Raw genomic sequence first — 21,997 nt, forward strand, 5'->3', positions numbered from 1 at the left:
ATAGTATTGCGGATTTTTATGTGTGGTTTTGAAAATCATTATGCTAAAACCAATTTATAAAACATAACTTAAAATTAGAGAAGTATGTGCTTTTTTTCTCTAGTATTCTTGCTTATGTTGTAAGTCATAGCTCTCACACAACTTGCTATCAGGAACTGGTCTTATCCAAAAAAATTCAGACTGCTTCAGTATATCTGTTAGAGGGACATCATAAATTAATGATATACTGGTTGTGAAATATTGTCTAACTTCCTGTTTGGATTATATATGCAGTGGATATCTTTACCTTGACACAAATACCATGAATTGCTATTCAAGCCAGGCACACAGTCTTCAAAGTCGTGTACCTCTCATAGCTTAAAAAAAATACATTGTGCCAATTGTTCTTCTTGGTATGTGTCTGATCATTTTATATCATGGTTGTAACTGATGGAAAATCATCTAAAACATAAAGACTGTAGTATCTTTCAAAGACAGTAATTTATAAAACTAGGAAATATTTCTCTTCTCCCACTCGCAAAATTCCCTTCCCCCAAACCGAAACCAACTAATTAGTTCAGTGCAAACAAAGTAATCTTTCTGGTAAGAAGATTTAAATGAAAACAACTCACCCTTTGCTAAGGTAGTGGTCATGGTGACTCATTAAAGGAAGAAGTCCAAAAGTTTTCATGTGCACCACAACTGCTGCCAGTCTAGTGGAAGAAATCTGCCTTTCAGTTTGTGTAGGACAAGATTTGCTCAAGTGCTTTCCCTACTGTTAAAAGATTTTCCTTTGTGTATAATATGGATGATTTAGAAGAAGCTGTGTCAGCACTGATTTATACATTGACAGCTAAGGATAATAAGATATGGGCAAACATACAGCTCACCCTTTTACAGATTAACCTGCAGACTGCATTAGGCAAATTTGATGGCATTAAAAGATTTTTCCAATTTGTCTGGAAACAATTTCTCTTTTGTATTGTGTCAAGGGTAACATTTCATGCCATTGTACTAATTTAAATAGCTTTGATAAATTGTTCAAGAGGTTAGAGAATTGTACTGTGTATATATTTTACCTCTTTAAAATAAAAAGGCTATTAACTTAATTGTTAAATGAAATTCATTAGTAAAAATTGAAGGAGCCTGAGAAAGGAGGCTTAAATATTCCAACATTGCAGCACTGGTGCTGTAACATTGCACCAAAATGATTAAAGATCATATTCAGGAAATGATAGTTTGCATTTAGCTTTCAGTACATAGAAACACAGACATTGTTACAGTTATGAGAATATTTTATTCCTGTGTGGTAGTAATTCAGATGAAAAATGTGGATGAAACTAGAAGAACTTTATAGAAGTTGGTACATTACACTCAACAGTGGGTGTGATGATTTATTAACAGAGTAAAACATTATCATAGATTCAGAAGAATCACAGAAAATGCTTTAGTAAAAACCTCATTAGTCCTGCTAGCTAATATATAATTGAAGACAGAAGGGCAGAGTTCATTTGTATTTTGTTCATTTTCTTAGTATTGTTCACACGCATTTACTCGTATATATTATCTGACACTGACAAGTTACCGGCTTGCAGAAGATCTTCTGGTTGTTTAAAGTGAGGTTGTATCATCTTTGCTTTGCAAGTCGTGCCCTGAAATGTGCAAGACATGTGGCAGTATTTATAGGAAAAGCTTTTATCAGCAGAGAAACTGGGATTTTGTATTTGCATGGTTGTTAATTTCAGCAGACTTTTTTAATTGGACAGTTGTACTGTATCGATGTTTTGAATTGAAAAGGTAATAATATTCTTCAGAGAAATGAATGTAAATTTTTCATAACTTAATACTTAAAGATTAATAATGTATGGGATGGATTGCTGAGTTTTATGTCCAGAATTCAAGTGCTCCGTTACAATATCCTATCTGCATATAATTGCAGAGAGCACAAAGTACGTAGAAAACCACGTACTGAAGGTTACAGCAGAAATACTAGTTTCATTTGGAGCAGAATTAAAGGAGATAAGTAACCAAGTATGGTTGGTTACCATTATTTCTACGTTTAGAAATATTCTAGAAAGTAATTATTCTAAATACCCCCCACATTCCCCTGCCCCTCCCACCCAGTCCAGGCATGCACGCATGCAGGGGGACCCCTAAAAGTGGTGTCTCTCGCCGGTCCCTGCCACAGCGGGGGGAATTAACATGCAGCTGGGCTGCTCTGATAAATGGATTCTGTTAGGTCACCGAGGGGATGCGTGTGACATTAAGTGATTTACCGTCCTTTACCTTAATGAAATTGTTTCAGCAAGATGACGCTGAGAGCTTTTAATGGATAGCTTTTCTTGATGTAATGAAATTGCATTCCTTTGGCATTTAATATAAGGTGCAGTTATTATTTACTGGAGCTTTCCCAGCGCTGCTGTTTTGCGCAGACAGTTCAGAACAAAAAGGGATTTCTGTGGCAGCATCCAGGCCAGCATGCTGTGTGACAGTCTCACGCGTACGAGCGTATTTGCGAGAGCGTTTCAGTTAGCGTGGCCTGGCTCTGCCGGCCCTTCAGGAGGCTTTCTTTGCACCTAACGCTGCTCTCCCTTACAAATACCTTCCTAATCTGTTTAACAGGCAACTGGATTACAACCAGATCAGCTGTATTGAAGATGGGGCATTTAGGGCTCTGCGCGACCTGGAAGTGCTGTAAGTATTCCTTGTATCTCTTACTTGTAGTAAGAGCTCGGTATCTGGGGAGTACTAATGTAAAAGCTTATCTACAAGCTGCAGCCTGGTGTCAGGATGGTCTAGTGAAAAGATGTCTTAAAATAATCCACTGTGATGTGCTATAAAATGATAAAAAGATGGGGAGAGGCAGAGATATTCCTTTACTCTGCAAGACAGCCATTAAACACGATTTAAAAAAAAAAAAAAAAAAAAAAAAAAAACCAACCAAAACCCAAAAACGCAGATGGCAGATATTTTAAGAAAAGAATATATTTCCTTTTAAGATTTGAGGGGGAGGGGCAGTATTAATGAATCCAATTAATTCTGTAAATTATCCATCACTGTTGAAGGACTGAACATTTTCAGCGTTGCCTTTGTTGTATACTCTGACATCAATTTGGTCTTTCAGAGTCTGGTTAAGGAACAATATACTATATATATTTGACAATCTGGATGTTTTCACAGAGACACTTTTCTATCAAACACTACTATTATGTGTTAAGATGTTTAGTATGTCCACGTTAACTGCTTTTTTTTAACATTTTTAATTTTATGTGTATAAATATATGTGTGAAGAAAAATTTATTTTTTTATGTCACAGAAGGTTAGTATTGCAATACTGTCTTGCATACTTTTTCTCACTGTCTCAAAGTGGCCATCAGTGAGGTTAAAGGTAACAAAATTATCATCAGTGACCTCTGACCTGAAAATAGTTACTGTAATGAGCAAAGTGCTGCAGTTCCCAAAGCATCTGAGGCACAGGACACATCCCTGAAATATTTGCCCTGTCAGTCACAATGTCACACTTTTTCTGCGCTTTCTGCGTTAAGAGAAGTGAAAGACTGTGTATCAGTGAGTTACTTCATGGTAGTTTGAATCACACTTGGTAAATCACAACACCTTGAGGGGGGCGAGGGAGGGGTTTTTTGTTAGGTTTTGGGTTTTTTTTAAGATTCTGAAGTGAAGAAGCTTCTTTGGCAATAGATAGTGCCTATACGTCCAAGAAACTAAAGAATATGTGAGCTGCTGGTGGTAAAGTTTTTTATTATTCAGCGATAGTTGGTCTTTCTAATAAGTAAATGGATCTGACAGCTAAATTTGATTTTTTTTTTTTATGTTGTAATTATAGAATAACAAGCCTATTGTTAACTTTCTGGTATAAAGCCATGTAAAATATACTCTAGGTTCAATATTACATCTAATTGTGAAGTTGATGAATTGTTGGTTGTCTGTCAGTAAACCTGATGTTCTGTGAGATTTTTATCTTTGGAACTCATATATATGACAGAATAACTTTTCCAGTGATGGCTTAATCTGGTTATTATGTTTTTTTAATACAAGCCTTTCTGTACAAGTAAAAGTGTTAAATGTATATTTTTTAAAAAAATCAAATATTTTCTGCATTTTGTAATGCTTGCAATTTTTAGTGTTCTAAAAAGGTCATCCTTGCCAGTTGAAGTCAGTGGTAAAATTTTCACATCTATTTCAATGAATGCAAAAAAGGAAAAAAAACTGTTAAAATAATAGTCTGCTGAAAAAGTAGGTAGTTAGAATTTTGTGAATGAATATACATAGAATATTAGCATTGTTCAAATATACAACTAAATGTTCACTATCTGAATTATGTTATGTGATAAGCAATGATGAGGAGATTAAGTTTTTAAAAAACTGAGATAGATATTTCAAACAGTGCTGAAGGGTTTGTATCTAATTCAGCTTCCTTTCCAACATAGCTTAAAGAATGAAAGATACATAGATCAGACCATACTGTATATGCACTGAGTAGCATATAAGACTACGTATTTTGTTGTCATTTGTAGTTAATTATTCTATGTAAGCACAGAATGTGTATATTACTTCAACCTATAAGTATATGATAAAGATTTTAAATAATCTTTAAAGTTACCTGGGTTGTAATCCTGTTCAGTGACAGTTTGAAATGTTTACCAAAGTTAACAGGTCTTATATATTGGTTAAATAATTGCAGAATCTTAGAGGCTGTTAGTGTTAAAAATACAAAATCAACCTGAAATCTGAACAATTCTGAAAGACGAAAGCAATTATAAGTATAATCCTCTCTGTGAATTTCTGTGAAATTTTATATTTCCTTTTTCTCTTTTTTTTTTTCTTTTTTTTTTTTAAGGGAAAATCTGCTGTACTGGGGAAACAGTGACTATGGGAAAATATATAGTGCTGTCATATTAAAAAAATTAAAATATCTAAGAAATTAAAAAAATGTTTTTCAGTCATCACACTTTTTGCAATAGTATGTAAGGCTTAGGTAAAAGTATTGAGCCAACTTTTTTTTTAATTACACCTCTGTAATGAAATCAAGCATTTTCATCATTAGATAGAAATACTTATGAAAATTATTCCGTTCCTTATGTACCCTGTACATCTACTCCTGATACTTTTCTGTACCCTTGCAAAAATAAATTAATATCTCATGTATACAAAATAGCAAGGCAAACATCAAACATCTGAAATTGAAAATTAAAACATTTGTAGATATACCTTCATTAAACAGCTAACAGGTGTGGAAATATGTACTGATTTCCATTCCCTTCATTGAAAAGACATGATTTCAAAACCTTGTAAGAAGTCATGGAGGAAGAACTATGGGAGCTGTCACTTACCATGTGGACATTGTAAGAAAATCCTGCCAAGATTTACTGATTGTCATTTATTCATTAAGGCACCTTTTGCGGATATACCCACTTGGCCATTTTTTGTTGTTTAATTTTTATTCTGTTTCGAAAAAGGGCATGATTGTCCCTTTTTCCTCTTCTTGTGATTATTCTCCTCTTTGTTTATGTACCCGTAAGGGCACACAGGGGAGATCCCTTATGCACAGTGAAGAAAACATTTAGGACGTGGAATGAGTAAGCACAAAAAGGTAAAATGCAGCGCATTGCACCAGTAATTAATTGCTTGGTTAATGTGGAGGTGTATAGCCTGATCCTGTTTGGGGTGCTGTGAATTTACCTTTCTGTGTTTCAGGATCAGGGAGTATTTAAATATGTATTCAAAATGAGCACAAATTACACTGGGTTAAAAAAAAAAAAATGAAAAAAGAAAAAAACCCTTTTGGTTTCAAAAGGGAAAAAAGGATTGTTGGTCAGTGGGAATTATTATTTATTATTTATTATTATTTATTAGTGCCATAGTTATGTGTTTAAAATCCCAGAGCACATTGTCTATTCTGCTCAAATGAGTAATCTCTAAATCAAAACTGTCAATTCTATCACTAGTTTCCTTGTTCTGGAGTCAAGCTTGTTTGCATTATATTTGCAGCCTAAAGACTATATTTAACTGCAGGATCGTTCATAAAGTTTCATTATCTTTACAAACTACACTTACTGACGGGTCTGTGCTAGCCAACAATTGGCTAAGATTTGTTCCTAATTCCTAACTCAAGTTCCAGGCACCTTGCCTAAAATGTAAACTATTAGTTTGCTAAAGTATTAAGATTCCTGACTCGTTCCATTGTATAGCAGAAGCTCCCCTATTGTTCATGCAGCTCTGGATCATCTATAGCAACTCTGTTCCGTGTAAAACCGAATTGCAGCTCAGAGTTAATCTTCTAAAATTCTTGAAAAAACAGGCAGATCTTGTACTTGTATCCTCTGTCAAAAAATACGGACTCTCACAAGCTAGAAAGAGAATTCTTTCTAGAGTCCTAGCATCAAGGCATTTTCTCCAAGAACTCTCTTTTTTACATCAGGATGACAAGCTTAGCTTGAATGCCATAGATGTTCTCAACATTGGTGGAAGCTCCGTTTGAGTGAATCATAGGTTACTGGGACCTCAAATTACTTAGGATTATTAATGGAATGGTCAAACCATGTTGTTTTGCCAGGGATTGAACAGGGAGGAAAAGTATATCTAAAAGCATGGCTTTTTTCCTGATACCTGTCCCTAAAAACAGTACACCATGATCTTCATTAGCTATGCCTTTTTTAAAAGTGTAGTAAATGGGATATAACTGTAACATGTTAATATGCTTCTTCTTGACTTCGCAGCACTCTCAACAATAACAACATCACTCGACTGTCCGTGGCAAGTTTCAACCATATGCCCAAACTCAGAACATTGTAAGTAGTCCCACTGAAACTGGCTGCCATTAGTCTATAAATATGTATACAGGCAAAGAAAGCATAAGCTCAATTAAAAATATTGAGGTATCATGAGGTTGACGAGTGTGAAGTCTGTGTATGCATGTATGGCAGCTAATCCTGAAAGGTAAAGCTAACAAATGACCCCAGAGCTGATGCTTGGGGCTCAGGAGATAAAGAAGCTGTTGCATCCTTTTCTGTCAGCTTTTTTAGGATGTGGGATGAATAAATCTATGAAAATGGTTTCATGGCCTTTTCCCAACTGGGTTTTCCATAATGCTATATTCAGTCACAGAAAAGCTTCACCTTCTAACAGAAAAGATGAGGGCAGGGGGGATTCTTTTTCATATGTTACAGCTGTATAGAGAAAGAAATTGATGGTTTTTGAAAGTCAAAAATTTGTTTTACTTTGAGCTATTGAACGGGTCACATTTCATTTAGGAACATGGAAGAATCTTTGATTGGCTGTCAGATGTGATAAATGGGAAATCTTTATGCTTTTATTACTGTACTGCTAGCAGACCTAATTAAACTAAACTGGCTCTCCAACATTCTTTGTAACATAAAATTATAGCGTCATCCGGTAGTGCTATTATAATTAAAGTTGTGTCAGCATTTACAATAAGGTCCCCATTTTTAGAGGTTATGACTTTCACAGCAGAACACTTCAGGCTTCTAAAACAAAACACAGTGAAAAGAGTGTGTATGCAAGTGATACAGTTTGGGGTTATTTCTTTTGTATGTTTATACTGAACTAAGAATAAATGTATATTGTGTTGAGTGGCAAAACCAGAATATATCGAGTTCTAGTCCTGAGACTCTCTTTCAAACAGATCTTCCAGTGAAGTGGGAATCAAAAATGAATGGGATGTTTCTATCAGAGTTCAAGAGTAGCTCTTACTGTCAAAGAACTACTTTTACAAAGAGCCTGTCCGCTTTCTTTTACACATGTTGGGTTGCACAACTGTTTTGAAATCAGTAGGGCTATAACTCGAGTTAACATAGCATTTGTAACTGAAGAAACTTCACGTAGGTGAGTAGTTCTGTTGATTTCATAACAGAATTGCAACTATTCTTGCTTGGACAAATACAAGAGTACTTAAATAGTGCTGACTGTGGGCTTTTGCTGACCTCAGTTATATTTTGAGAATAGAATTGCATTCCATTCTTGGGTCTGAGACTTGAAAACACGAATGTAAAATCTTCAAATACAGTTTATATTCTGAACCACAAATTACAGTGAATCAAATTAGCAACATTTAGACTTCTTTGGTGGGATATTTCATCTTCTGGAAATTTATTCTAGAAACAAAAGAAAATGGACACACAGAGTCCTAGATTATAGCTGTAACATCCCATCTGCAGTCAGAATATGCTGGTATAACCGTATAGATTTCAGCGGCATTAGTTCTGATTTGCAATGGTGTTCTTGCCTACAGCTGGCCACAGATTGTACTGAATGAGTGTGCTGTATTGTGAGCTATATTTGCAAAGCACCCACCCAAGAATTAGTACATTAATACATTACCTTTAATTTCTAGTCATTTATGGGGGAAGAAAAAAGTGAGTTAGTTAAAATCTTTTGTTTATGTTGGTTACACATTTCATGTTGCTTTACAGATTTTTTTTTTTAAAATAGATTAATTAGACCCCTTGTCTAAATTCTGATTTTCTTGCACTTTCTTTCCAGTTATTTAGTTAGGATTGAACACGTCAGCTAAAAAGGACCAAAATTACATAAACTGTTATGGATGATTCTGAGTAAGGATTTGATTTATAGCTGTGGACCTCCTTTTTTGTAGTTTGAGAAAATGTAAGAGCCAGAGAAAAGTAATTTACCTAATTTAGTGAATACATTTGTCTGATATTTTATCAATGGCAAAGTGCTTTTTGCCACTTGGCAAGGAGCCATAGTCTTGTGTCGGACCGTGCCAACAGAGAGGCGACTTACTTAATTCCATAGCTTGCTGCCATTTGGTCTTTTAATTTCAGGCATTGCTTAGAACGTAGGTCCCTAGGAGCCAAAAGCAGCTAATCCCCCTTTCTGTGATTAAACAAAAAGAGAGGAAATCAGAAAAGGGATGTGAAAAAGGTGTTTTATATTGAGTTATTACTCTGTCTTGTTCAGCAGAAAATGAATATGACCTGTTAAAGGGATTTTGCAGGCTGTTTCTATAGAGACTAATAATGGCCAGACTTACAGATATATCTAATTGGAAACCAAATCTTTTATTAACTCTTTTTTCTGACAGTATATTATCACTATAGGGCAATTTACTTGAGACTTTTTTGTCTTATTCACTATTTGTACAGATCAGAACTAAAGAGTCCCACGGCAGCTTTCAAGCTCTTGTATATTTACTTCTTTCTTTTAGACAAGAGAAAAGAAACTACAGATGGGTTACTTTATCAGGAAACCTTCTTTTTTCTTCCAATTAATTAGACCACAAATAAAAAGTGATTTTGCTGCTTGTATAGTTTTATTTATTAGCATTTAACTCCCAGACTTTCAATGAAAGATGTGAAAAATTGATTCCTCATTAACAATTTTTATTAATAAATTGGCATAGTTGCTTGCTGAAGGGGGGACTGGGCAAATTGGTTGCTTTTCTGTTTGTTCTTCCTAATTTAAAGGTATTGATATGTTTCTTTCCATGCAGTCGTCTTCACTCCAACAACCTCTACTGTGATTGCCACCTGGCCTGGCTGTCCGACTGGCTGCGGCAGCGGCCGCGGGTCGGCCTCTACACCCAGTGCATGGGGCCATCCCACCTCCGGGGACACAACGTAGCGGAGGTCCAAAAACGGGAGTTTGTCTGCAGCGGTAAGCGAAACAGATTCGCTCACTGAGTCCTGTTATAAAACACACCTACCGACAGCTCAGCGGTGATTGCTAGTGCTGCATGTTGACTTTTGCTAGCTTTTGCATAATCCAAGCATTAATGTTTATTAAAAAATAAACTAATCATTTTTAACGTTATTTGTATCTTGTGCGGGGGTGCTTCTGTCCTTACAAATTTTGTGTAAATGCTGCACTCACATAGAGTATATAGCATTCTAAAATTATAATTACGGGGGAGAGATGTGGAAAATGAAATAAAAGGTGCACTGACTGAGAACATAAGGCCTTTAGTAATAACTTTACAGGTTGTTGCTTTTTCTTGTTGTTATTTTCTGCTGTTTAAATAATATTCTGAATCCCTAAGTAACTTTCTGAATGTTATTGGTATGCTTTAGTGCATCAGGTTATTTTCTGATATGAAATAATGAAATGACTAACGGTTCATTACTAATCATATTTTCTCTATTCAATTTTTTTTCCTTTGTTCATATCTTCTAGATGAGGAAGAAGGCAAGTTTATCTTTCTTATTTAAATATTTTTAGACTCAGATTGAAAATTTTCTGTAAACTTTGACTACTGTTTCAAGTTTCCTCAAAAACATTAAAAATCAGCTGGAATATAGCTATCTGTCTTTTCAGTGATTCAGCAGGGTTGTTTCTACTGGTTGATTTTCTGCAGACCCCCAGAAGCTTATTGCCAAATATGCCAAAATTTGCACAGATCTATGCTTGTAAAGAGTTTTATGGACAGTGCAATGTTCTGTCCTTATTAAACAGTCTCTGACATCAAAGTGTAAGGCACTGCCTTGCAAATGCTGACAGTATTCTTACCATTAATTCTGCCTTTATGTACACTTAAAAGGGCTCCTAACAAGATCACTTCATGTAACTTATTTGTAAATGGTATGGCTGCAGAGCCCAAGTGTCAAGAACAGTTTTATAACTTGGTTATTATAATGCTGATTTTGAGGAAGGGGAATAACCATGTTTTCTCCCTGGATCACTATATTTTTGTTTAATAAAAGCAGGTGAAATATTTCCTGCCTGTTAGTATAAAGAGGGAAGTATGTGTTATTAGTTCTGGCAGCTGTTTGTGCTGTGGTAGCACATACAAAAATGTGAAATCAAATTATTGTATTGTAAACTACTATCTCAAAAGACTAACCTTTTCAGTAATTTAAAACTTGAGCAGTTGTTATTTGAAGTAGTAAGTAGAAGCAGCACTGGCTGCAATGTACATCATCAATGTACCCTTCCTATGTTAATATATGACATTAAATACAGTGAGAGAGATCTTAGATTAAGTTGTGGTTTCATAGTCAAGAAGTTTTTTTCCCTGAAAATGTCAAAACAGTCTCTAGCTTTTTTTACCTTAATAAAAAAAGAAACAAAAAGAGGGCTTCATGCCTTTCTCATCCCTTTGTGCCTTTCTGTATCATTACAAACCAGCAATTCTGTATCATTAAATCGATGGAAGAATGAGTGCATTAATATATTATAAAATGTGCAATCTATTTGCAGAAAAATATAATAAGTTGTTTACTTTCTAAGACATACCTAAACTTGAAGTGATTATGTTTAAATTCAATTATAAATGCCAAGTTTAACATATAGCACAAGAACTTGGGGGAGGAAAAAAGGTCATGTAAATTAGCCGCCTGAGTTAGTAAAAATGGTATATTGTGGGAGGAGGAAGTCTACTGAGCTAACACAGAGTGAGAGTATGAGCTGTGAAGTCAAAGGTTTTATTTATTTCTGTGTGATTGAATGAAAACGTCGAAAACGTCATAACTCTAAAATTGGCTGTAAGTGATATATAACTTAAGGACTATTTTCGAATAAGTATTTGCAGAACGGAACATAACTAGCAGGACACCTTCAGTTTTTCTAGCAAAGTTCATTCATTTCTGTTGACAGGCATTATTAATACTACACAAAATTCTGAAAACTAAATAAATCAATAATTGATTTTTAAAACCACAGAATAAATAAAATATACCTGAAAAATGGGTCAGACAGCCTTCTTTAACAAGATGATTTTGAATGCAAGTTGCTAAAGAAGCTGAAAAATGATATAATGCTAGCACAGTAGTTGAGCACTTGTCTTTCATCTCTCAGTATTGTGTCAACATGTTGCTATTAATTGGGTATTTAAATTAATGCAATTTGAAAGTATTGATGAGCTACAATGTTTATTTTGTAAGTTCCGCCTTACCTTTTCAAGGAAGTGTAAAATGTGATGTTTTACTATTGAGGTAAACTGGACTACTGTTTGGCAGTATTGTGCAATTTTAGGAGAAACTCTTTTCCTTTGCAGGTCACCAATCCTTCATGGCTCCGTCCTGCAGTGTCTTGCATTGTCCTACTGCATGCACCTGTAGTAACAACATTGTGGACTGTCGTGGGAAAGGCCTTACTGAGATCCCAACGAACCTTCCAGAAACCATTACTGAAATGTGCGTAATCTGACTTTTTTCTATGAACTTGCAGAAAACAATTCTTTCCCTCATATTCATTTTTGCTATTTGTATAAATTCATGCATTATACAGGGTAGGAATTTTGGAATTCAGGTTCAAATTCAGATATAAAAGGAATATGCACGTATATGAAAATATTTAAGGCCTTTATGTTCTCTTATGAGTTAGTTTTGTGTGTACTACTCACAATCCATAGTTAAAACTTCATTCTGAGTTGGTTTTAAAAGAATTCAGGAATACTTGCTTTTCTGCAAGTAAGTGGCTTTGGCTGAGTTGCTTGCTGTGCTGGTTTTGGCTAGGTTAGCGTTAATTTTCTTCATAGTAGCTGGTATGGGGCTATGTTTTGGATTTGTGCTGGAAACAGTGTTGATAACACAGGGATGTTTTCATTATTGCTGAGCAGTGCTGACACAGAGTCAAGGCCTTTTCTGCTTCTCACCTCACCCCACCAGCGAGTAGGCTGGGGGTGCACAAGAAGTTGGGAGGGGACACAGTTGGGACAGCTGACCCCAACTGACCAAAGGGATATTCCATACCATATGACATCATGCTCTGCAATAAAAGCTGGGGGAAGAAGGAGGAAGGGTGGGACGTTTGGAGTTATGACATTTGTCTTCCCAAGAAACTACTACACATGATGGAGCCCTGCTTCCCGGAGATGGCTGAACACCTGCCTGCCGATGAGAAGTAGTGAATGAATTCCTTGTTTTGCTTTGCTTGCGTGCACAGTTTTTGCTTTACTTATTAAACTGTCTTCATCTCAACCCATGAGTTTTTTCACTTTAACCCTTCCGATTCTCTCCCTCATCCCACCAGGGGAGTGAGCGAGCGGCTGTGTGGGGCTGAGCTGCCTACGGGGGTTAAACCACGACACTCACCTTCAGTCACTTTATTCATCAGATTCCCTGTTAGAGAAGCATATCTTTGCATGAAAGATCAGCAACCTATACCACCCATAATAAGTATTCTGCTAAAGCGGTATCTTCAGAGAGTAGTCTGAGAAGGCAAAAGTAAGGTGGTTGAATGGGATCTGTGGTAGAGTCGTCATGTTAATACCATGAACTTGTGGACAGAAGAGCATGCACACTGGTAAGGTTGTGTGACATGTCATATACAGCAGAAACATTTACAAAATGTACAACCATGTCCTGACTGTAGAGCAGAGTCATAGCAAAGGTGCTATGGGGCTTGTAGGCTTCAAGAGCAATGTGGCTGAGAGGTTGTGTGGGCACAGAAGGAAAGTTACTGCTGCATTGTCTTCTGTGCAGGGGAGGAACAGATGCAAAAGGTGAGCTTGCTGACAAGATGGGCAGGGACTCAGCAACGTGAGCATCCTTTTATGCTGGGGATGGCAGAGGCAGTGTTTTGGAAGGGAAACTGGGAATTCCCTTTAGGGAAATAGTGGGAAAGTAGCTGTGCCTTCAGCCTGGTAAGGAGGGTCTAGGTAGAAGTAAATGAGTTAGAGTATTCAGAATAAAAACCTTGCAAGCACCTTGATGATATAGGATGATGTTAAGAAGTTCGGATAAGGGAGGTAAAGGGAACAGATGCCTGAGGTGAGAAGGAAGAGGTCTCCTGAACATACATCTATCTATCTGTTGTACATAAGATCTTCTTGAAAGTTTAAAAACAGGCCGCCACAATGAGATTTTAAAAGATAAAGTAGAGTTTTAGAATTTCATGGCAATCTCATGGCTTGTTGATATCTGACCTGTGTTTTTGAACTCCATAGAATTGGAAGTACTGTGGTTTCTTCTTAGGACGGGAATAATAGTCATGTCTGTCAGTTCATTATTACTGCTGTTACAACTGACCTCGCTGACCCCACCTGACCCAATTCAGTCATTCAGCTATATAATACAAACACTTCTTCTACCTTTCACCCCTCTCAGAAAAAAACACTCTGCTTGCGACTAAAGGGACTGCTTCAGAAAATCCATACACAGTGCCTGAGAAGGCTGCACAAACTGTTTTCATTATTTAACCAGTTGTATATTGGCTTTTTCACTTGCATAGGTACATGTGTGTACATAGAGAAGGGGGAAAAATATTACGAGAAAGAAGTAGGGAGTATATCTCAGACATTCCCCACTACATTTCTGCTGCTAACCAGTGCTAACCACTGGAGCTAACCACTGAATGGTCATTACAGACACTGGAAGACTGACGTTAGCATCACTATCTTCTAGACCTACATAGTTTAGTGGAGGTACATGCTGTTAACATCTGTACTTCCTTGAGAAATTTGGTACTAGAGATTGCAAGGGTGTTCCTGAATCTTTATTTTCAGGGTCATCACTCCCAAAGAAATGATAGGATGTGGAAGTTACTAGTTCATTCTGAATTCACTGTTAAAAGAAATGAGTATAAGGTAAAAGCAAATGGGAATTTACCAAATGGAAAGGTGTTTTCCACTAATCTGTTCACTATACTTTCTATGTGAGAAATGCTGTTCAGTTTTAAGCATGGACTGGTATGATCTGCAGCAGTTTATTGGCCTGGAGCGTAAAAGCAACCATATAACAGTACCTCCAGCATTTGGTTAAGCATTTAACTTCAGCCTTAGCAAACCGAGGCTGAATGTTTCCTGCTAGACTAGACAGTGTTCAAATCCCAGAGTGAGACCGTTGCACATTCTGAGATCCATAATTCATTAATATAGATAAATACATGTGTGTGTGCTCGTATAAATATGTACAGTGTATATATACTGTGCTACAGTGTATATTGTTTGTATCTAGTTTGTAAGTGCTGGCTAAATAAAGAGCAGATCACAGTATTTTGCACAGTTAAATAACATCATTCATACCATAAGACATACGAACATACATTTATTTAAAATCTGGTACAAGAACAGATAGAACATTAGAAAGTCAAACTACAGTAATTATTTTATGTTAAACAGATACATACTAGTGAATGCCAGTGTGATGAGAAAACTGGACTTCAATGATTGACTTAGTTTTTGAGTAAAGTGCACAGAAGGATTGAGATATGATTTGAGCCAGTGGCAGGCTGCACTTACCATACAGTGAGAACAAAACTTTCCAGTTGAGTAGAAGGTAGGGAGAAAAATGTACAGGAAAAGAAAGAAATACAATACGGCACATTAAAGGCTCTGAAACTGAGGGATAAACAGAGTGGAAGAGGATCTTGTGAGTATTTGAGAACCACATGATCTTTGCTGCTTCCTTGTCAATACCTTGAAGAGGAGTTGAAATTTTACACATAAGTATATTTTAATGGTTGTATGGGGAAAGCTTTACACTACACTGTTGCGCCGGTCACGAGCTGTGTTCCCTAGGGCTCAGTTTTGGGGCCGGTCTTGTTCAATATCTTTATCAAAGATCTGGATGAGGGGGTTGAGTGCTCCCTCAGTAAGTTTGCAGATGATACCAAATTAGGTGGGAGTGTTGATCTGCTCAAGGGTAGGAAGGCTCTGCAGAGGGACCTGGACAGGCTGGATCGATGGGCTGAGGCCAACTGTATGAGGTTCAACAAGACCAAGTGCCGGGTCCTGCACTTCGGCCACAACAACCCCATGCAACGCTACAGGCTTGGGGAAGAGTGGCTGGAAAGCTGCCCGGAGGAAAAGGACCTGGGGGTGCTGGTTGACAGCCGGCTGAACATGAGCCGGCAGTGTGCCCAGGTGGCCAAGGCGGCCAACAGCATCCTGGCCTGTATCAGAAACAGTGTGGCCAGCAGGAATAGAGAGGTGATCATGCCCCTGTACTCGGCACTGGTGAGGCCACACCTCGAATACTGTGTTCAGTTTTGGGCCCCTCACTGCAAGAAGGACATTGAGGTGCTGGAGTGTGTCCAGAGAAGGGCAACGAAGCTGGTGAAGGGTCTGGAGCACAAGTCTTATGAGGAGCGGCTGAGGGAACTGGGGCTGTTTAGTCTGGAGAAGAGGAGGCTGAGGGGAGACCTTATCACACTCTACAACTACCTGAAAGGAGGTTGTAGTGAGGTGGGTGTTGGTCTCTTCTGCCAAGTAACTAGCGATAGGACGAGAGGAAATGGCCTCAAGTTGCGCCAAGGGAGGTTTAGACTGGATATTAGGAGAAATTTCTTCACTGTAAGAGTGGTCAGGCCTTGGAACAGGCTGCCCAGGGAAGTGGTTGAGTCACCATCCCTGGAAGTATTTAAAAGACGTGTAGATGAGGCGCTTAGGGACATGGTGTAGTGGGTATGGTGGTGTTGGGTTGACGGTTGGACTCAATGATCTTAGAGGCCTTTTCCAACCTTAATGATTCTATGATTCTGTGATACTATACTGGTTGCTTTAATGTAAGGAAAACAATTAGTGGTAGTTCTTTTATGATTGTCATGGGTGGCAGGTATATTTACCATCTTAGCATCTAAGACAATGAGAGAGAGAGAAGAGGTTGGAGAATGAGTAGTTTATGGAGTAAAAAAGGTTTTACGGATAATGAAATGAGGGAAGTCTATGAGACTGGATCAAACCATCACTCCACCTTGGCCAGTGGCCTGCATCAGTTGTCCCTGAAGAATGTTTTGGAAACAGCAATATACAACTTCAGAAGTAAAACACCAATAGGACAAATATTTCCCTTGCTCCCAATGTATACTGGGCTTCTTGTTCTGAAACTTGAAAATTTGCATAGCTTTCAGGAAAAAAAGGTTTTCTTTGAAACATCCAATCTGCTTTAAACCCTACTATGTTCTTAATCTTCATGTTATTTTAAGCTAATAAATTTTGGGGGAGGGGGTTGCGCTCAAAATCTTCCAGTTTAAAATACAGTCTTTTAAAATTCAATTAATTTTTCTTGGTCTTTGTAGAGGGAGGGAAAATGCATTCAAGTTCATAGTTTGTCCTGCCACCTTATATTTTGCATGCCACCCTCATGCATCTCTTCTCTAAACTAACTGTTCCAAATCCGATCCAAATTATGGATGCCAAAACCTTTCATGTCTTAATTAATCTCCTCCTTTTTCTCTGAATATTTTGTTTTCTAAATGTTTTTGACCTGCAATGACCAGAGTTGAATACAATATTCCAGATGATAGTGAACCATCATTTTATATTAATGGAATTCTAGTTTTCTTTTATTTGCCTTTTGCAACCTAATACTCACTTGCTTTCTTTAACTGCCTGTACACATTGCACCATGTTTTCCATTGAACTATCCATGAAGAGTCCTAGGCCTTTTTTCTTAGCTCTTACAGTTTTGTCAGGAACCATAAATTCATAGATGTAATCCTATTATTCCATCCATAGACATTTCTGAATATTGAATCTGCTTGTATGTTACTTTTTAAAGCTGCTCTGTGAAAGACTTCAGTCCTCTCTGCTTTTAGTTAACTTCAACATGCAGAAAGATTGTGACATTCCTATATTATTATCGCACAATAAAAACTGTTTTAAAGCTTCATTTTTAAAGAAGTACTTTGCAACTGTTGCTTATAGCAACCCCTTGAGATTTGATTAGCAAGAATGATTGTATCCCATATAATAATCTGGATTTTCACTTATTCCTTATGTGATAATGTTGTCAGTATGCCAAAATGGTAGCTGACAGTAAACATTCGAAGAGATGAGACCATGCTGTCATGGTAGCATTGAGAATGCTGAGGAGCTACTGAACACAAGGTAGAAGGGTATAGTGAGCACTGTATTTCCACCACCGTTAACATTTCCCACACACATGGCTTTATGATCTTAATCACCATTTTAAGCACATGCTTTGGCAGGAGCTCCCCAGTTCTCAGGGAGAGAGGGAAAGAGAAATGTGCTGGTTCCCTGTTGTTTTCTGAAGGATGTACAGGCTTTAACAGCCAAATTATTATTTATTCACTCATCTTTATAATACTACCATCACCAGATTCTTGTGCACACTGCAAGAAAGTTGGCATTATACTTCTATTATACATGTGCCAGATGTTGTCCAATCTTTTCAGTTCTTTTCCATATTTGTCAATCTTTTTCTGCAACTTACAATGTTGTCACCTGTTTATAGGCTGTATTTGCAGAATCCAATGGTGAATAGACCAGCCTGTCATGTTATGCTTCAGCCAACTTCATGGTCCACAAACACCTCTGGTGCTTGCATCTTTCCTGCCTTTTGTCTTTGCTTTATTATATCTCCTGTGAATAACCTTTTCCCATGAGGCTGACATTAAACTTTATTGTCAGCCCTCCTTTATAGAGTTGCTTAAAATTTGACAATTTATTTTTGTGAGATTTCATTTTTCCATCCACTTCTGCTTCTTATTTCTTTGTTCTTATATGTATAGCAGGTTACTCTTAATAGATATAATCCATATTTAGTTTTTGAAGGTCCATAATCCCATTATTTTTTTCTTGAAGTTCTTGTGAAGTTTGCCTTCAACACATGCTTGTGGTTTTGTGATGTTTTGCCATGTTCTCCATCTATTTCTTCCATCCTTTCTCTCAATGAAAAGGCTGACCTCATTCAACTTCTCAGTACCTTACGAAGCACTGATTTCTTTCTCTTTGCCCAACACAAACTTCCTTTAAATAAAATGTTGTCTGAACTTTTTCTGCATGAAAATACTTTGTATTTGTTACATTGCCAGTCCATCTGGGACAATGCTGCATAAAATCTAAGTGGTATTAATAACGTTTTTATTCTCTGATCTTCTGGTGTATATAATTAATGTTTAAAGTGTACATTCCATGTTGACAATATTTTGCTTTTTTTTTCCCAGGGGATTGATAAATTAACCTGTATGTAAATAATGTGCTAAACCCCCCTTTAAATTGAACATTGAATTTCTTAAGTATTAACATTGGCAGTTTCAGTTGAGTAAAATTTTGCATGTTGAAGCTCTGAGTTAGCTCTTTGGGGAAAAGTAGAAGAAAAGGCTTTCTGTTTAGAGTCTAATACTGATGTTGTGACTTTGCATTGCCTTGACAGTTCTGCTGGACAACTGTTTTGGGATGACATTTTAAGACAGTAGGAGCTGTCTTCTCTGCTGATGGCTAGTGCTTCTGTAGCAGAGCTGGCAAGGAGAGTACATGGTTGCGCTGCACTACAGCCTTCCTGTCTCTGAGTTTGGTGCGATGGCCTGAACCACTGAGAAAAATGAGTTTGCACTGGACGCTGCAGTGGCTGAAGAACAAGCAGGCATTCTGTGATGGTGGGAGCAGGAGGAGGCAGAGCCAGTTGCTGAAATGCTGTTTCATTCCAGTGCAGTTGGATTTACCGGTTACTGTCAGTGTGTTGCTGAGAGGGTTTTGTCGTACTGCTCTGTCTGACTTCTCAATTGGTACAGAAGTCAGTTGGCTAAAACTAGCATTTCCCATTGCATGAAGTCAATTAGCAGACAATGCATTGTCTGCCAAGTGCCTCTTGGGAAGATGCCTTCAGTAACAGGACTGCTTATCTCCAAGTAGCTGCCAGTGAAAATGGAAGGAGAATAAAGCCTGTGGTGTCCTCTCTTTTTCCCTTCTCGTATGATAAAGCTCAGAGCAAAAATAAGTATTCAGCATCTCAGTAAATGTAATTCTTAATCTTTATTGACTTAGTACAATTGTATCTGTACCAGTTACACCCTTTCTGCAAAATTAATTCTCCTCTTTATCATCTAAATAAACTCACACACAGCTAAATAAGAATACCTAAGCTTTTCTTTTCAGGGTCTGTCCGATCAATGTGATATTGTTTGAGAAAGAAATACTTCATATTCCATATATATTTAAAAAACTAAAACAATTGGTTGAGCACCAAGACTCCCCCAGTTTTAGTGCACCTACTAATTCTGCAGGAAGCACAGAATTAAAAAGGTGCACAGATGCATCTTTGCCTCTGGGCCAAATGCAAATGTTTCAGATCCTGAGTGACCTGCAGGAAACATTTTGGGAACTTTAAAAAATTTCCAATAGCCCTGTTTTTTTAATGTCTGTATTGGAAACGTTGTGAGGCGAAATACATTGCCCATAAATGTTACATGTTAATAGTCTTCAAACTTTTGTTATTTAGTGTGCCTTACTTTAGCCTTTTTCCATTGACTTAAGCAAAGCATGATACGCTATTCATTCATTAGAAACATCATAATTTGAGTTGATCTAGATTTGTTGTTTAAACCTCTCCCCTTTTCCAGAAATTTTTATGGGATACTCTTTCATTGGCATGTTTGGTCTGTTGAGCTTAACCAACTGCAGTGGTCTAATGCACCTAGCGCTTTCCTCCTTTGTCATACAGCTCATATATTAAAGGCATTAAAGGTCATTCTTCAGGTTCAAAACTATTACTTTAATTGGTTTTAGAAAATATAGCCTTTCTAATGGCGATAACATTTATCAGCCTCTATGCAGGCATTCCTTCCACATTTTAGTTTTTCAGCACCGTTAATCTCTTTTCACTTGGTTGCATTTTAGAATTCACCTTCTGCGTGAAAATTCTTTGAATGATAGTCAGAAATAACTCTGGTTCCCTTCGAATAGAGACTTTTTGGCACGTGTTCAAACAGACTATCAGAAACCTTACAAATAGCGATCCAGAAGCAATTCTAGTAATTGTACTGGTACCTTCTCTCAGAATGGTGTGAGTAAGTGACAGGCTCTTATTTCAAAAGAAGAGGCCAAAAAGCCATTAATGAGCTAGACTACCTCGTGAAAATGCTGCTCTTACATTCTTCTGATTTTCTCTTCTCTTCTGTGGCTTGAACTACCAGTCAAAGTGGTTCCAAAACCTCTTTCCTTACTGTAGTATTATGAATAAAAGAAAATAAATACAATTGCAATAAGTGTTTCTAAGGGAGGGTGGGGGGAAGGGGGGAATTACCTGCTCTGATGACCACGGTTTTGTATAAATTATTATTTAGGCAAACAAGCATGGAATTAAATTGATTTTTTCTTCATTTTTTGTTTATATTAAAACCATTTAAGTAATCAAAGGAAGGACTTAATTAAATTTGCTTCCTTTTTAGAAGGATAGCAGTCACTAAATTGGTGTTTTGGGGAGGAGGAAGGTTTGCTGGAGGGGAGGGTGACTGGAGGGTTACCACTGTTAACTAAGCAACAGGTGTAAAAATAATTTTAGTCTTCGTAAGGAGTAGAAAAGATCCTAAACCGCATGTGAAATGAAAAATACATATAGGAGTTAGGAATTTTAACAGTTTACCTTCTTAATCTAATGTAGTGAAAAGTCACTGACTTCTTAATTACTATGGCCTTCAAGATAAAGTTGTTCTTTCTTGTGAATGGAGCTTTCTAATGTTTGAATGCCAAAACTAGAAGCTGTATGGTTGTTTCATGATAACTTTATGTACATTTCCCATGATGGTTTCCTAATTTGTCCCCTCAGTCTTGTCTTATCTTACCTTCCTGATTTCTACTATTTTTCTTCATGTTTTCATCTTTCTCCATCTTATTCTTCCTTATACTTTGTTTTCATAAGTCTGTTGTTTAATGATTGTGTATTTTGCCAAGCACTCAACTACATCTTTGTGAGCCGTGTGATATTAAACAGGATTAAAAGCTCCTGAGATTGGTTCTCACAGTACCACTCAAATTATATTAAAGGAGAAGGGGAGGGAAAAAAAGGGAAAGGAGAGAAAGGGGAAAAAGAAGAAGGGAAAGAGGGAGAGGAAATGAGATCTGACAGAATGGAACTTGACAGATAGAGTTTAACCAAGATAGAGTGACGAGCGACCTGATCACACTGCAGACACTGGGGAAGTGCTTTGTGTAAATGTGGAACTTTATTTGAGAACTGGGAGCTCTATGTATGTATCTTTTACAAGCTAAGCTTGGCATGTGTACAGTTTCACCATTTCTGTTGTCTTTTAAAATTCATCCTTAGCTAAAAGTCCAAAGTACAGCCTTAAATAAATAGCTATTGAACGGAGACTCTTACACTGAGAGGCAAAGATGCTTCTA

The 21,997-nt window shown here is 37.1% G+C and overlaps 1 protein-coding gene across 3 annotated transcripts in view; it reads left to right on the plus strand.

The window, feature by feature from the left end:
* Window positions 1-21,997, plus strand: part of SLIT2 (slit guidance ligand 2) — a 267,387-nt gene that overhangs the window by 159,401 nt on the left and 85,989 nt on the right. For 2 of the 3 annotated variants that reach the window (XM_075148835.1, XM_075148837.1), the window contains exons 6-9: window positions 2,602-2,673; window positions 6,717-6,788; window positions 9,470-9,633; window positions 11,969-12,107. In XM_075148835.1, the coding sequence (XP_075004936.1) occupies window positions 2,602-2,673; window positions 6,717-6,788; window positions 9,470-9,633; window positions 11,969-12,107 (447 nt within the window). Of the gene's footprint in view, window positions 1-2,601; window positions 2,674-6,716; window positions 6,789-9,469; window positions 9,634-10,149; window positions 10,162-11,968; window positions 12,108-21,997 lie in introns of all 3 variants that reach the window. The other variant, XM_075148838.1, reaches the window with a different exon arrangement.

The sequence above is a fragment of the Calonectris borealis genome, chromosome 4 (genome assembly GCF_964195595.1).
Source record: "Calonectris borealis chromosome 4, bCalBor7.hap1.2, whole genome shotgun sequence".
NCBI classification, from domain to species: domain Eukaryota; kingdom Metazoa; phylum Chordata; class Aves; order Procellariiformes; family Procellariidae; genus Calonectris; species Calonectris borealis.